This window comes from Thermothelomyces heterothallicus, assembly GCF_042370625.1.
Source record: "Thermothelomyces heterothallicus CBS 202.75 unplaced genomic scaffold P884_scaffold_22, whole genome shotgun sequence".
In the NCBI taxonomy this organism is placed as follows: domain Eukaryota; kingdom Fungi; phylum Ascomycota; class Sordariomycetes; order Sordariales; family Chaetomiaceae; genus Thermothelomyces; species Thermothelomyces heterothallicus.
In genome coordinates, this window is record NW_027192583.1 from 202,997 (window position 1) to 216,026 (window position 13,030).

The 13,030-nt window shown below is 58.6% G+C and overlaps 6 protein-coding genes across 6 annotated transcripts; 5 read left to right on the forward strand and 1 right to left on the reverse strand.

Annotated features, from left to right (window-relative positions):
- Window positions 1-554: 554 nt before the first annotated feature.
- On the forward strand, window positions 555-2,414 carry P884DRAFT_279541 (dihydroxy-acid/6-phosphogluconate dehydratase; the record flags this gene model as incomplete). The annotated part of the gene is made up of 2 exons (XM_069443319.1): window positions 555-634; window positions 692-2,414. The coding sequence occupies 2 exons, from the start codon at window positions 555-557 to the stop codon at window positions 2,412-2,414; spliced, it is 1,803 nt and encodes a 600-aa protein (XP_069295335.1).
- Window positions 2,415-2,645: 231 nt separating this feature from the next.
- Window positions 2,646-4,186, reverse strand: P884DRAFT_248264 (uncharacterized protein). The gene is made up of 2 exons (XM_069440545.1): window positions 3,829-4,186; window positions 2,646-3,763 (listed from the first exon to the last, which is right to left on the reverse strand). The coding sequence occupies exons 1-2, from the start codon at window positions 3,857-3,859 to the stop codon at window positions 2,784-2,786; spliced, it is 1,011 nt and encodes a 336-aa protein (XP_069295336.1). The 5' UTR covers window positions 3,860-4,186; the 3' UTR covers window positions 2,646-2,783.
- Window positions 4,187-4,490: 304 nt separating this feature from the next.
- P884DRAFT_262717 (P-loop containing nucleoside triphosphate hydrolase protein) lies at window positions 4,491-8,257 on the forward strand. Its single transcript, XM_069441686.1, has 6 exons — window positions 4,491-4,635; window positions 4,700-4,856; window positions 4,921-5,280; window positions 5,776-5,901; window positions 5,958-7,654; window positions 7,784-8,257. Exons 1-6 carry the CDS (start codon window positions 4,615-4,617, stop codon window positions 7,856-7,858), a joined length of 2,436 nt encoding a protein of 811 aa, XP_069295337.1. The 5' UTR covers window positions 4,491-4,614; the 3' UTR covers window positions 7,859-8,257.
- Window positions 8,258-8,783: 526 nt separating this feature from the next.
- P884DRAFT_228727 (FAD binding domain-containing protein) lies at window positions 8,784-10,859 on the forward strand. The gene is made up of 2 exons (XM_069439729.1): window positions 8,784-8,907; window positions 8,994-10,859. Exon 2 carries the CDS (start codon window positions 9,031-9,033, stop codon window positions 10,837-10,839), a length of 1,809 nt encoding a protein of 602 aa, XP_069295338.1. The 5' UTR covers window positions 8,784-8,907; window positions 8,994-9,030; the 3' UTR covers window positions 10,840-10,859.
- Window positions 10,860-10,898: 39 nt separating this feature from the next.
- P884DRAFT_60291 (uncharacterized protein) lies at window positions 10,899-11,421 on the forward strand. Its single transcript, XM_069445981.1, has one exon. The coding sequence runs from the start codon at window positions 10,955-10,957 to the stop codon at window positions 11,273-11,275; it is 321 nt and encodes a 106-aa protein (XP_069295339.1). The 5' UTR covers window positions 10,899-10,954; the 3' UTR covers window positions 11,276-11,421.
- P884DRAFT_228730 (Alpha/Beta hydrolase protein) lies at window positions 11,213-12,631 on the forward strand. Its single transcript, XM_069439730.1, has 2 exons — window positions 11,213-11,503; window positions 11,573-12,631. Exon 2 carries the CDS (start codon window positions 11,605-11,607, stop codon window positions 12,475-12,477), a length of 873 nt encoding a protein of 290 aa, XP_069295340.1. The 5' UTR covers window positions 11,213-11,503; window positions 11,573-11,604; the 3' UTR covers window positions 12,478-12,631.
- The last annotated feature ends 399 nt before the right edge of the window (window positions 12,632-13,030 follow it).

Consider the following 13,030-nt stretch of genomic DNA (forward strand, 5'->3'; position numbering starts at 1 on the left):
GGGGGGAGGGGGGAGAATGGCCGCGGTTACATCGATTCGCATGGCAGAGACTTCACAAGAGACCGAACAACGCCGTAATCTAGAGGCTTGCAGAGTCTATAGAGTACACACTTGTACGTATTTTGGGCGACTCAGGATCGTTGACCCGATTAGTTTCTGTTTGAACGGATAGCTTTAGCAAGTTTTGAAGAGCCCCCTCAATCCCAACAGTTGTTCGTTGGATAGCGGTCATAGCTCCTTGACTCAGTTGTCAGAGCCAATCGGGAAGCTTGTATTTCGATGCACTGCGGCTGTTGCGGGGATCTCGCGGGGGATCCTTGTCTTTGTCCCTGTGACTTGAACACAACTAAGTATTTAATTAGCTCCGATTTCGCCCAAAACTTCCAGACCTGGCCTCTGATTCACTTTTTTTGCCAAACAAACCTCTCGCCAGACATCGACGGAGGGCCAATTGTTTTTGGCTTTGTGGCTCTGGATCAAGCCAGGGACACATCTTACTTTTATTTTTCGTCTAATTGACCCGAGTGTTTCGCTGTTGCATCCAGGCCAGCGTCATGCTCTCAACCTCTCCGCTGCGCGTCGGCGCTCCCAGGACCCTGGCTGCATGCCGGACCCTGCCCTTGAGGAATCAGATGTACGTCTGAGCCATGCTGCTCCCGCTAGGGGCTTAAAGCTTAATCAAAGCGTCTAGCCGTCTCCTCTCCGCCACACCCCGTCGACATGCCGACGAGAAACTCAACCGCGTCTCCTCCGCCATCACGCAGCCCAAGTCGCAGGGCGCCTCCCAGGCCATGCTCTACGCCACCGGCCTGACGGAAGAAGACATGTCCAAGCCTCAGGTTGGCATCTCGTCCGTCTGGTACGAGGGCAACCCTTGCAACATGCACCTGCTCGGCCTCTCCGACCTCGTCCGCCAGAGCGTCCAGAAGGCCGGGCTCGTCCCCATGCGCTTCAACACGATCGGCGTCTCGGACGGCATCAGCATGGGCACCACGGGCATGCGCTACAGCTTGCAGAGCCGAGAGATCATTGCCGACAGCATCGAGACTGTCATGCAGGGCCAGTGGTACGATGCCAACATCTCCCTGCCCGGCTGCGACAAGAACATGCCTGGTGTCATGATCGCATTGGGCCGCGTCAACCGGCCCAGCATCATGGTGTACGGCGGTACGATCAAGCCCGGCTGCTCCAAGAAGGGACAGCCAATCGACATTGTCAGCGCTTTCCAGGCCTACGGCCAGTACCTCTCGGGCGAGATCAACGAGGAGGAGCGCTTCGACATCATCCGCAACGCCTGCCCCGGCGGCGGTGCTTGCGGTGGCATGTACACGGCCAACACGATGGCATCGGCCATTGAGACCCTCGGCATGACCCTCCCCGGCAGCAGCAGCTTCCCGGCCGAGGACCCCCGGAAGAAGGCCGAGTGCGAGAGCGTCGGTGAAGCCATCAAGAACCTCCTCCGGGAGAACATCAGGCCCACCGACATCTTGACGCGGCAGGCGTTCGAGAACGCCATGGTCGTCGTCAGCGTCCTGGGCGGCAGCACCAACGCCGTGCTCCACCTCATTGCCATCGCCGACTCGGTCGGCATCAAGCTCACCATCGACGACTTCCAGGCCGTCTCGGACCGGACCCCGCTGCTGGCCGACCTCAAACCCTCAGGCAAGTACGTCTTCGAGGACCTGTTCAAGATCGGCGGCACTCCCGCCCTCTTGAAGTTCCTGCTTAAGGAGGGCCTCATCGACGGCTCGGGCATCACCGTTACGGGCAAGACCCTGAAGCAGAACGTGGAGGACCTGCCCGGCTTCCCCGACGACCAGCCCATCATCCGCCCCCTGAGCAACCCGATTAAGCCTACCGGCCACATCCAGATCCTGCGCGGCTCGCTCGCGCCCGGCGGCTCGGTCGGAAAGATCACGGGCAAGGAAGGGCTGCGGTTTGAGGGTAAGGCCAAGGTGTACGACTACGAGGACGGCTTCATCGAGGCGCTCGAGCGCGGCGAGATCAAGAAGGGCGAGAAGACGGTCGTCGTCATCCGCTACGAGGGCCCCAAGGGCGGGCCCGGCATGCCCGAGATGCTCAAGCCCAGCTCCGCCATCATGGGCGCCGGCCTTGGCCAGGACGTCGCCCTCATCACTGACGGCCGCTTCTCCGGCGGCAGCCACGGCTTCCTGATCGGCCACATCGTGCCCGAGGCCATGGAGGGCGGCCCGATCGCCCTGGTCAGGGACGGCGACAAGATCGTCATTGACGCCGAGAAGCGCGTGCTGGACCTCGAGGTGCCGGCCGAGGAGCTCGAGAAGCGGAGGAGAGAGTGGAAGGCGCCCGAACCCAGGGCGAAGAGGGGTACCCTGAGGAAGTACGCTGCCCTGGTCAGCGACGCGAGCCACGGGTGCGTTACCGACAGGGCTTAAGGTGTGAAAGGCGGAGTTGAGCAGAGATGGGCTAGCAGATCCCCTTGGAATGTACATGTAGATTAAACTCGGTTTTGTTTGGGTTGGAAGGGAAAAAAAAGAGAGAAAGGCGCTTGCAATGTGGCCGGTATGTCGGTCGGCCAGAAAGGTTATACCAAGGTTAGCAATTTAGGGGTTTGATTATCATGAGACTCGTTCTGCGTCAACACATCCTTGAGTTGTTGTACTGGGATAAAAAATAACAATAATAATAAAAAGCCAAAACCACACCAGAGAGATGGGAACAGTGACCGCTTCCAGCACCTTGCGCCTTAGCACGGTGGTAAATAACCTGTTGCGAAGTGAACTATAGTTCCAAACCATCAAAAATCACCTCTTAGCCCAGGCCTTCAAGAACGCCGCCTTCTCCTTCAACGTCAGCCCAACCCTCTTCGCCCTCCCCAGCCTTGCCAACGCCTCACCGATCCGATCCAGCAACTGTTGCTCCTCTGCCGTAGGCTGGTCCTCGGCACGCCCTTCCCAGTCACCCCTCCACACAGAGCCCGCAGCCGCGGAGCGAGCCGAAACCCCGTTCGACGCCGCCGTGGTATTATGCACGCCCTCCGCGATCCGGACCCTAATGTAGTGCGTCGGGCGCCCCAGCAGCTTCCACGCGAAGGCGGCCCAGCCCTTTGCGCCTAGGATGGGCGTCGTGACGTCCGGGGGAGTGTAGCGCAGGCTGACGGCGAAGATGGGGCTCTCGGCGGGGGCCGTCAGCAGGCACGGGCTGAGCGGGAGGATCCCGCGGCCATTGGTGGTGCCGCATTCGGGGAAGACGGCGATCGCGCGGCCGGGGTAGCGGGCGACGAGGGCGCGGAGGTCGGTCAGGCCGTCGCCGCCGTCCGCCTCCCACTCGGCGAGGGTCGAGAGCTGAGCGGAGGGGGAGAGGGCGGCGAGGATGGCCGAGAAGAGGCCGATCGGGCGGACCTTGCGGGAGGAAGGATGCGCGGCGACAAAGACGGGGTCGAAGACGGCGGCCAGGTAGAGCGCGTCGATCGGAGAGGTGAAGTTGGCGGCGATGATGGAGCGTGCTCCCGGCACGCGGGAGCGAGGCTGCTGGCTGAGCGAGCCACGCTTGACGCCGTCGAGTTGGAGGTCGACCCACCAGACCCCCGGAATGGCGAGCAGGGACCAGAGCAGGAGCTTACGTATCACGGCGGGGAGGAAGGGAATGTGTTGGAGGACGAGGAAGTAGGCGGTCGAGAACGCCAAGAACAGCGGAAGTCGGAAGAGGAAGAGGACCGCGTGGAAGAGGGTTGCGAAGATCGAGGACTCGGTGGTCACTGGCAGGAAAGGAGCTATGCCAGAACCTTGGTAGAAACTGGATGTTAGTGATAAGGTTAATAGCAACGAGGGGCGAAGGATATGAGCTTGCCTCGATCCCGGAATTGTGAGAACTTCTCCATGGCCGGCCAATTCCACGTAACCTAAACTGCAAAGCTAAAGGATATTAATAATAGCCTTTGAGCCTTTGCAAAGGCAAGGAAAGGAACAGTGGCCGTGTAAGCCGTTGACTTGGCTATAGCTGCATTCGTCTGATAGCTGGAGTGCAAGACGGACTGTCGTCTAGATAATCGTTGGCAAGGCGTGGGATGGTAGGGCAGCGACAGATTATCTGCAGAGAAACTTTAAAAGGTTGCAAGGTTGCTTGGAGCTAACGGTTGCTGCACGCGGACTTTTTGTTGGAGTTAGCGGGGTGCTTTGGCAAAGTGTTAAAAGTGTTAATAACGGGCGTGCATTGAGCTTTGCATGTGAAATTCAACGTGCATCGCTCGCTTGCAAACAGTTACAGTCAACGAATGACAGAGGCCACCCTAACCCTGGGGTACAGGACGCTGCGGCTTCCGATAGGGAACCGTCATACGGAGTAACTAGTTATATGAGGCTCCACTACGATGTACGGGTGACCCCACACCAGAATCAGCCCACCATTGGCTGCCATACTTTTTGTTTGGTTGCCCCGGGTGAACAGGGTCAACAGGGTCAACTTGACTTCCTGCAATCTGCGCTACACCCATTGCGGAGAAGAGCAAATAACTGCGCCGAGACACCACCACCACCGTTCACGACGTTGCCGACAACCACGTCTGCGTCGGGAGCTTTGCTCCTCTCCTCCTACGTGCTCTTCCACTTTGTCATCCCGCGTTTGCGCTCTGTCGACATGGAGTCTTCTGAGAACGCGGTATGTTTACTGGGCGACGCCCCATTTCGAGGACCGCCAATGGGTGCTGACTCCGACACCCCAGGGTTTCCGGTCGGGACTGCGGCCGCCCCAAGTGCGCGCCCCGGTGTCGTCGCCGACGGCAGCGACGTCATATCTTCAGGAAATCACCGACTCCCAGCACAACGCGCGGTCTCAACAACCTTCTGGAATCCCGCAGAAGCGCACCCATAAAGGGAGCAGTATGCCTCTCCAATTGGGCGCCACGTCCTCGGAAAGATAGCTGACCAGCCGGATGATGAGCAGTATCATACCCAGATCAGAAGCGCAAAACTCTCGTCGAGAGAGCAGGTGAACCGATAAAGTCCGGGATTCCCTCCGTCGCCGCCGGGCTACCGCGAGCTGGCACGAACGTTAAGGGCGCGTCAATCGCAAGCCTCTCGGCCAACTCCTCTACGGCAACCTCACGATATGCTCAGACCAGCAACTTCGCCAAAAGCGTCGGCCCGGGAGCTCGACCCCCGGTGATGGCCCGAGCCCCAACCTCGATGGGCTTCGCTCAGTCGACGACCACCCGCCCACGCGGACTCACCCGCCCCCGACCGGCGACTGCAATGGCAAACCGAGAGTTGGAGGACGAACCCCTCCAGACCGACCAGAAGAAGGGTATGACATTCACAAGCTTTTTTCAGTACCGTCTACCGCATCAAAGACAACAGAATGCCGCCCTCCAACAGGTGGTTGCTTCGCATGGCCGGCGACCAAGTAGAGACATTTCGGGACTCAACAGGCACTTCAAGGATTTGTCACTTGATGATCACCAAGACGGAAGTCTCAACGGGGGCCAAGTGGCCTTCAAATCTCACAGGCAGCCTCTGTATCGGCCTTCCCAGTCGGAAGACGAGCCAGAGAGCATTTTCCCCGGCAAAATGCATCGAGAGAAAGCGGCCAGAGGCAACCCACTCAGGACTGCCAACTCTCAATCGGAAACCGTGTCAGCTCCGGCAACGCCATCGCAGATCAAAGCATCCAGAGTGGCGTATGACACGGTGCAGACATTGCCCGAGAGTCCCCGAAAGAGGGCAACTTCACCCACCAAGTCATGTTCCCCAGCAAAGCTCCCCTTCCTTGTTAAAGACTCAACTGTAACCAATTTCACAGGCTGGGACGTCGACGGCCGACTGAGCGAGTTCGAAACGCAATTCAAGGTTATAAAAGAGACCGTTGAGGGCACGATGAGCGACAGGAAAATACTCGAGGAAGCGATCGAGCTCGCCAAGAATCGGGGTATGTCTCGCGCGTCACAGTCATGCCCGGGCGAGATGCTGACTTTACCATGACAGCAAGCGATCTGGAACGGGAGAAACAGCGGCTCATTGATCAGAACGCTCAGCTTCAGAACCAGCTTGACCTCCAACGGCAGGAGAACAGCTCACTGCAGCAGGAGAAGCAGATGATGGCGCTTCAGATGGAAACGGAGCAAAGGCGACAGAAGTACGAGCTCGACGATCGACAGCGAGAGCACAGGCTCGAGGTTGACCAAATCCGGCGCGATTTTGAGAGCGAGCTCGATCGTCTAAAGAGAGAGCACCAGGCGGCGGCGGAGGCCAGAGAACGTCAATACCAGGCAGAACTGGCGGAAGAGCGAACCCAAAAGTCAAGGGAGCTCCAAGATCTACGCTCGAAGCTGGGGGCGGAGCAGCAGGACTTGAACTTGGAGCTGCTGAAGAAAGAGCGTGAGGTCCAGGAGATGCGATCGCAGGTGGAGGCGCTCAAGTCGGACCTCGATCGCGAGCAAACGATCAAGGCAACGCTCCAGAAACAGATTGCCGAGATGACGGCCACGAATGTGACCCTGGAGGAGCGGATGCGCGGGCTGCGAGCCAAGATCGACTTCCTCGAGTCCGACAGCAAGCAACAAGCAGACTCGTATGCGCTCATGGAGGCCCGTCTCCAGGAAGCACTGCGCGTGGCCGAGGAAGCACGTCAGAAATTGATCAAGGAGGAGACGGAGCGCCGTGTGCTGTTCAACAAGTACCAGGAGCTGAAGGGGAACATCCGCGTCATGTGCAGAGTCCGGCCGATCCTCGACCCTTCGGAAGGTGAGGAGGCCAAGATAGCCTTCCCCGACACAAAGACCTCTTCCCAGATCGACGTCACCGGCCCGGAGGAGAAGAGCAGTCTGGGGGTCGTCAGCCGCAAGGTGATCCCGTTTGAGTTCGATCGCGTCTTCGACCCTTCGGTCCAGAACGAGGAGATCTTTGGCGAGATCTCGCAGCTCGTGCAGAGCGCACTCGATGGCTACAACGTGTGCATCTTCTGCTACGGCCAGACGGGTTCCGGCAAGACGTACACCATGTCCTCGCCCGACGGCATGATCCCGCGCGCCACGCACATGATCTACGATACCATCACCAAGCTGCAGGAGAAGTCGTGGACGTACACGATGGAAGGCAGCTTCGTCGAGGTGTACAACGAAGAGTTGCACGACCTGCTCACGCCCAGCCGCGAGGCGGACCCGCGTAAGAAGCTCGAGATCCGCCACGACGACGTCCGCAAGCAGACGACGGTGGTCAACTGTAAGACGGTGGCCCTCGACTCGCCCGAAAAGGTCGAGGCCATGCTCAAGCAGGCCCAAAGCAACCGCAGCGTCGCCGCGACCAAGGCCAACGAGCGGTCGTCGCGCTCCCACTCCGTCTTCATCCTCAAGCTGGTCGGCGAGAACAGCGCGACCAACGAGCGCTGCGAGGGCACCCTCAACCTGGTCGACCTGGCCGGCTCGGAGCGCCTCAAGCACTCGCAGGCCGAGGGCGACCGCATGAAGGAGACGCAAAACATCAACAAGAGCCTGGCCTGCCTGGGCGACGTCATCGAGGCCCTCGGCCGCGGGTCAGCACACGTGCCCTACCGCAACTCCAAGCTGACCCATCTGCTGCAGTACTCGCTCGGCGGCAACTCCAAGACGCTCATGTTCGTCATGGTCAGCCCGCTCGAGGCGCATCTGAAGGAGACCATCACCAGCTTGCGGTTCGCGACGAAGGTAAGTTTATTCATATTTGAATATATATTTCCTCGCGCTCATCTTCCCTCCTCTCTGAGGGAGGGGGAAAAAAAAAGGGGGGGGGGGGGGAATGCTCTGTTGGAACGTAGCTAACAACAGGATTTGAAGGTGCACAATACCCATATTGGGACGGCCAAGTCGACCAAGAAGCTGAGGTCCGCCACGCCCGAGTCGGCCCGCTGAGCTTGATCAAGGCCGGTGATGGAGCAGAGTTGGACGGAACGGTGGGTTTTTGGGGGGGGAGGTTTCCAGTGTTTGATGATACCATGACCCAGTTTATAGTTTCGCCTTGTGTGGTAATGCACAGTGGCCAGCGATTGTCAGCTACGTTTGTTTTGTTTTGGGAGGCCTTCTGTCGTTATATGGTTCTGGAAGCCCGACTCTATGGGCTGATGCGGGGGTTCTGCTGGACACCCTGTCTCAGGGGTTGTTGGTGTTGCTGCATGAGAGGGAGGGATGGCTTTGGTCGGGTTTGAATATTTGGGAGCGGTGATTTCCTCGTGATGTTCTCGCGAGCAGATACAAGGTATCCGAGTTTTCGTTCTGTAGCTTGTGTTGCAAACCGTGGAGAAACTGGGCCCCTCTGTGTTAGACGACTGCTGCGCAACGCGTTACTCGTAGAGCGTCTGGAGCGACGAGTGCATACGGGGGTGCTACGTATTGGCTGATAAGGTAGGATCGTGAGTGCTGTGTTCATGGTTACCTATAGTTTGGTGGAAGGAGAGTTGTGGGAGCCGAGGGGCAGAAGGCAAGCACACAGCCAATTGACAGCTTGCAGGGGGTGCGGTTTCCGCCAAAACAGAGAGAACAGTTTCGGGTCTGCCTAAGGTTGCCCAAAGTTAAGCGCAGAGCGGCATTGAAATAGTTAATAAATTGAATTCTGCCTTTCGTTCTTCAACAAAGCTCGTCTCGCGAAACGCCGAGCTGAAGATCGCTCGGGCTCGGCCAAACGAAGAATGCCGGGGCTGTGTTCCCCGACCACCGACCCACACCCACACTCCCGTCGTGCGCGCGTACTAGTGTTGCTTCGTCCCGCGGGGGAGTCGGCGGGCCTGTGGTCCGACGCCGACACGGCTTAGCCGTTTAAGTTGTCCAATCTCTCGAGAGAGCTTTCAATTGGGGGGAATGCGCGAGTCATCGGTACCGACCACGATGACGGGCGCTGCGAATAAAGGCGGCGCTTGTTCCCAGATGACCACGCCTCCGCCAGCAGAACGATCTTTGCAGTTCCCGTGAGTGACAGAAACCTAAGAACCTCCATCTTCATTGTTCAATTCCGTTGTTTACGTTGTATACTGACCCTTGTTGTGACGTACAGCGGGGAGCGCCGGAGTTAGCAAAAAGCTAAGGCAAACATGATGACGTACGACTGTGACGTCCTCATCGTGGGGGCGGGCCCAGTCGGCACCGCTCTAGCGCTGGAGCTCGCCCTACACCGCGTATCCTTCCGCATAGTTGATCGGGAACCCGTCAGGAACGACAAGAGCCGGGCACTGGGCATCCAGCCCCGGACTCTGGAGCTTCTCAACCGCCATGGAGCCGCCGACACGATCGTCCAGAGAGGCCGCATCCTTCGCGGTGCGGTTACCCACATCGACAGACAGCGTGTTGCCCGCCTTACCCTGGATGACCTCGGCACCACGGACACCGAATTCCCCTTGCCCCTTATCCTCTCCCAGGTCGAAACGGAGAGGTTTCTGGATGAGTGTCTCTCCAAGTATGGCATGAGCGTTGAGCGCCCCGTCATCGCCAGCAATATCATCCAGGACGACGCCGGAGTCACCGTCACTCTCGAGCGCCCGGACGGGAAGTGCGAGACAATACGTACCAAGTACGTGGTCGGCTGCGACGGGGCTCACAGTACCGTCCGCCACGCCTCCAAGAAGATGACCTTTCCCGGAGGTGCCTACCCCCAAGACTTTGTCCTTTGCGACGCCCGCTTGCGGGACTCCAACATTGCTCGAGACGGCCTGAGCGTCTACCTTAACAACCAGGGCCTCGTCGCCACTCTACCGCTCGATCAGGAGCTCGTCCGCGTGATTGTGTCGCGGAGTCCCGTCGCCGTTCCAGGCCAAGAAGCGCCCCCCCTGGACCAGCTGCAGGCTTACTTCACCGCCATGACGCCGCCCGGCTCTGGTACCCTTCACGACCCATGCTGGCTTACCCGCTTCCGCCTTCATCACCGCTGCGTCAACCAGTACCGCGACGGCCGCCTCTTCGTCGCGGGCGACGCCGCCCACATCCATTCTCCCGCCGCCGGGCAGGGCATGAACGCGGGCATCCAGGACTCGATCAACCTGGGCTGGAAGCTCGCACGCGCCCTGTCCCTCCAAACCGAGTCGGCTCTCCCCCGATCCCAGGCTTGGGCGGCGGCTGACGCCCTCCTCGACACGTACGATCTAGAGCGCCGCCCCGTCGGCTTGATGCTGATCCGGGGAACGGACCGCATCTTCTCCTTCCTCACAGAGCCCAACCCTTGGTTCACGCCGTTACGCAACTTCCTTATCCGGTTTTTCGCCCCGCGCATCTCGCGCGATCGGACGTGGAGGAAGTCGGTGTTCCACTTCATGTCTCAGTTTGGCGTCCACTATCGCGGGCGCACCCGTCTCGTGGGGGAGGCGAGCGGCTTCTGGCGCCCGACCATCCGGGGCGGCGATCGGTTACCGGACGGGAAGATCTGGTCCAAGAGCGAAGCGAGAGAGACGAGCCTGCAGAGAGTATGCGTGGGAGCGCCGCACCATCTGCTGCTCTTTTCCGGAAATGCTGCAAGGGGGGGCCTGGGAGAGGAGGCGTTGAGGAGCGCGGCGGACAGGGTGGTAGCAGCCTGTAAGACCGAGCTCCGGGTACACTACATCGCCGGCGATGACAGACCGACGCCGGGACATGATTGGTACACCGATTCGGCCGGCAGGTTGCACGGTAAGTTTGGGTTCGGGAGGAAGGCCGGGTATGTGCTTGTCCGACCGGACGGGTACATTTCCCATATCGGGCCGCTGTCTAAGCTGCGGCAGTTACTCTCGTTCCTAGACACGTACCTTGTCTCACCCAGCGTCGCGCCGTCTCCATCACCCTTTACCCATGTCAAACGCCTTGCTTGGGCGGTGGTGGTCGCCTATTTCGCACCCCAAGTGATAAGATGGGTTTCTCGGAGAGTCTGGTCCTGATGTGTAGGATGTGTAGGGAGCATCTGCAGCAGGATTCATGTCAAAAAAAAAAAAAAAAAATAAAAACAAAAAAAAACAAAATTAAACAAAAAAGCAGTTTACTCATGGGTTCGCCATGGGGACCATGTTTGGCCGGTCCATATATATATTATTATTCCTACACCGCTATGCCATAGCACGCCGGAGCCTCTCTAGTTATATACAAAGGAAACCGTATCTAATACGCCGGATATACATACATCGCTCCCTCCGGGGCGGATTCAGGGTAGTCGTGTGTGGCCCCGCTGCGCCTCTGGGCGCTAAGCCGGGCCCCGCCCTGCGTGACGGTTCCGGCGAAGGCTCGTCCAAGTCGGTTCAAATGACGGGGCGATTAATCTACTCATTCTCACATCTGATGTGCTCCCGAGTTTGTGTTCACGCTCTAGCCACAATTTAGTCGTGGGAGTGCTCCGATACTTCCAGTAGATATCCTCTCACTTCAATTTTCATACTATTTTCGCCCTCTTTTACCAACGATTCGCTCTTTCCCCTCTCCGTCTTGCCGAACCGCACGCAGCGAGGCCTTATCTCGGCCCAGCCTACGATCGTGAAGGAAGTCTAGGAAGATCGTCGACACCGATCGGAACTGATCTAAAGTACCCCCAATTCGGGGCTTTCTCGTTCGGTAGTTTCAGTCCTGTTCTCGCTGCATTCAGTCCGAAATGTCGGATTCCGTTAACAATCGATGTTTCAGCCGTCCCACTTCCACCCCAACGACTGCGCGGCATGTTTGACGAGCAACCCAACCTCATCCAAGAGTACGAATTCTCGGGGGAGGATGACTGGCCGTGGGAGAAGCGGAGAAGAGCGCCGATCCCGCTGTTCCTCATCCACGACGGCGGCGGCACCATTTTCTCGTACTACTGCCTCCGCGAGCTCGACCGCCCCGTCTACGGCATCGCTAACCCCAATTTCGACTCGGGCGCCGCCTGGGCCGGGGGCATCCCCGAGATGGCGCGGCACTACCGCGCCTTCATCCGCTCGGCCCTCCCCTCGGGCGGGGACGTCATCGTGGGCGGGTGGTCGCTCGGCGGCCTCATCTCGCTCGAGATCGCCCACCAGATCGCCGAGGAGGCGAGGCGTTCCCCGCCGGGCGAGCCCCGCCTGAGGGTGGTCGGGATCGTCATGGTGGACTCGGTCTGCCCCGTCGTCGCGACCGCGTCGTGGCGGCCGATCGTGGAGCACGACGTTGTGTGGAGCGAGAACACGCGGGAGGAGACCAAGCAGAAGGTGATGCGCTGCTTCTCGGAGGCGCTGAGGATGGTCAAGGAGTGGAAGCTGCCGGATTGGGGCGGGGAAGAGGGCGACGACGGGGAGAGGGCACCGCTGCGACCCCCACCCGTCGTGCTGCTTCGCGCCCTCGAATGCGTCCCAGAGCCCGGAGAAGGGCTGAGCAGGGTGGACGTCTACCGGTCGGACCCCCAGCTCGGTTGGGGGCTCTACAGGAAAGATCTGATCGCCAAGGTCATCGATATTCCCGGGCACCATTTCAACCTCTTCCATACCGAGGAGAACTTGGATGCAACGACCGAGGCGATCAAGAAGGCTTGTCGGGAAATCGAGATGGGGGCCAACTTTGGCAGCCATACTTTGGAATGAGACGCCGGGTGGGGGGTCTCCACTTTGATTTCAGCGAGTTGGCGCCCTGCGACCGGAAGAATTGAATAATGACTAGAATCCCAAGAGGAAAAAAGAAAGTAGGATGTACTACATCTTGGAAAATAGAATGGTTCATGTCACATTTAGATTCACCGCATGCTGACACTGCTTCATCAATTGCTCCGTGATACGGTAGTTGATACGTATACACTATAAACCGTTTTCAAAACGCGGAATGTGTATCAAGACTGATGATAATTCTTACAGCTCAAGACTACGAAGGTGATGCAAAAAAATGGGAACCGCCGAGCTGCGCAAAATATGTTTTGAGGAAGCTGGGAGCTCTATGGATGGGTTAGGTTATTTCAGATACCACTGTATATCTTAGAGGTTCCGAGGCGCAAAAGTACCATAGATGAGGAATAGGCGAGTCTCTCGGCTAGCAAGTGTAACTACGAATTAATACGTTGTACGGAAGCCCCGTTCCACAAGATCCGGGGCTTAACGGTCTTCGGCGAAGCAGTGGTTGCCGAAAAACTCGGGGCAAGTTCGC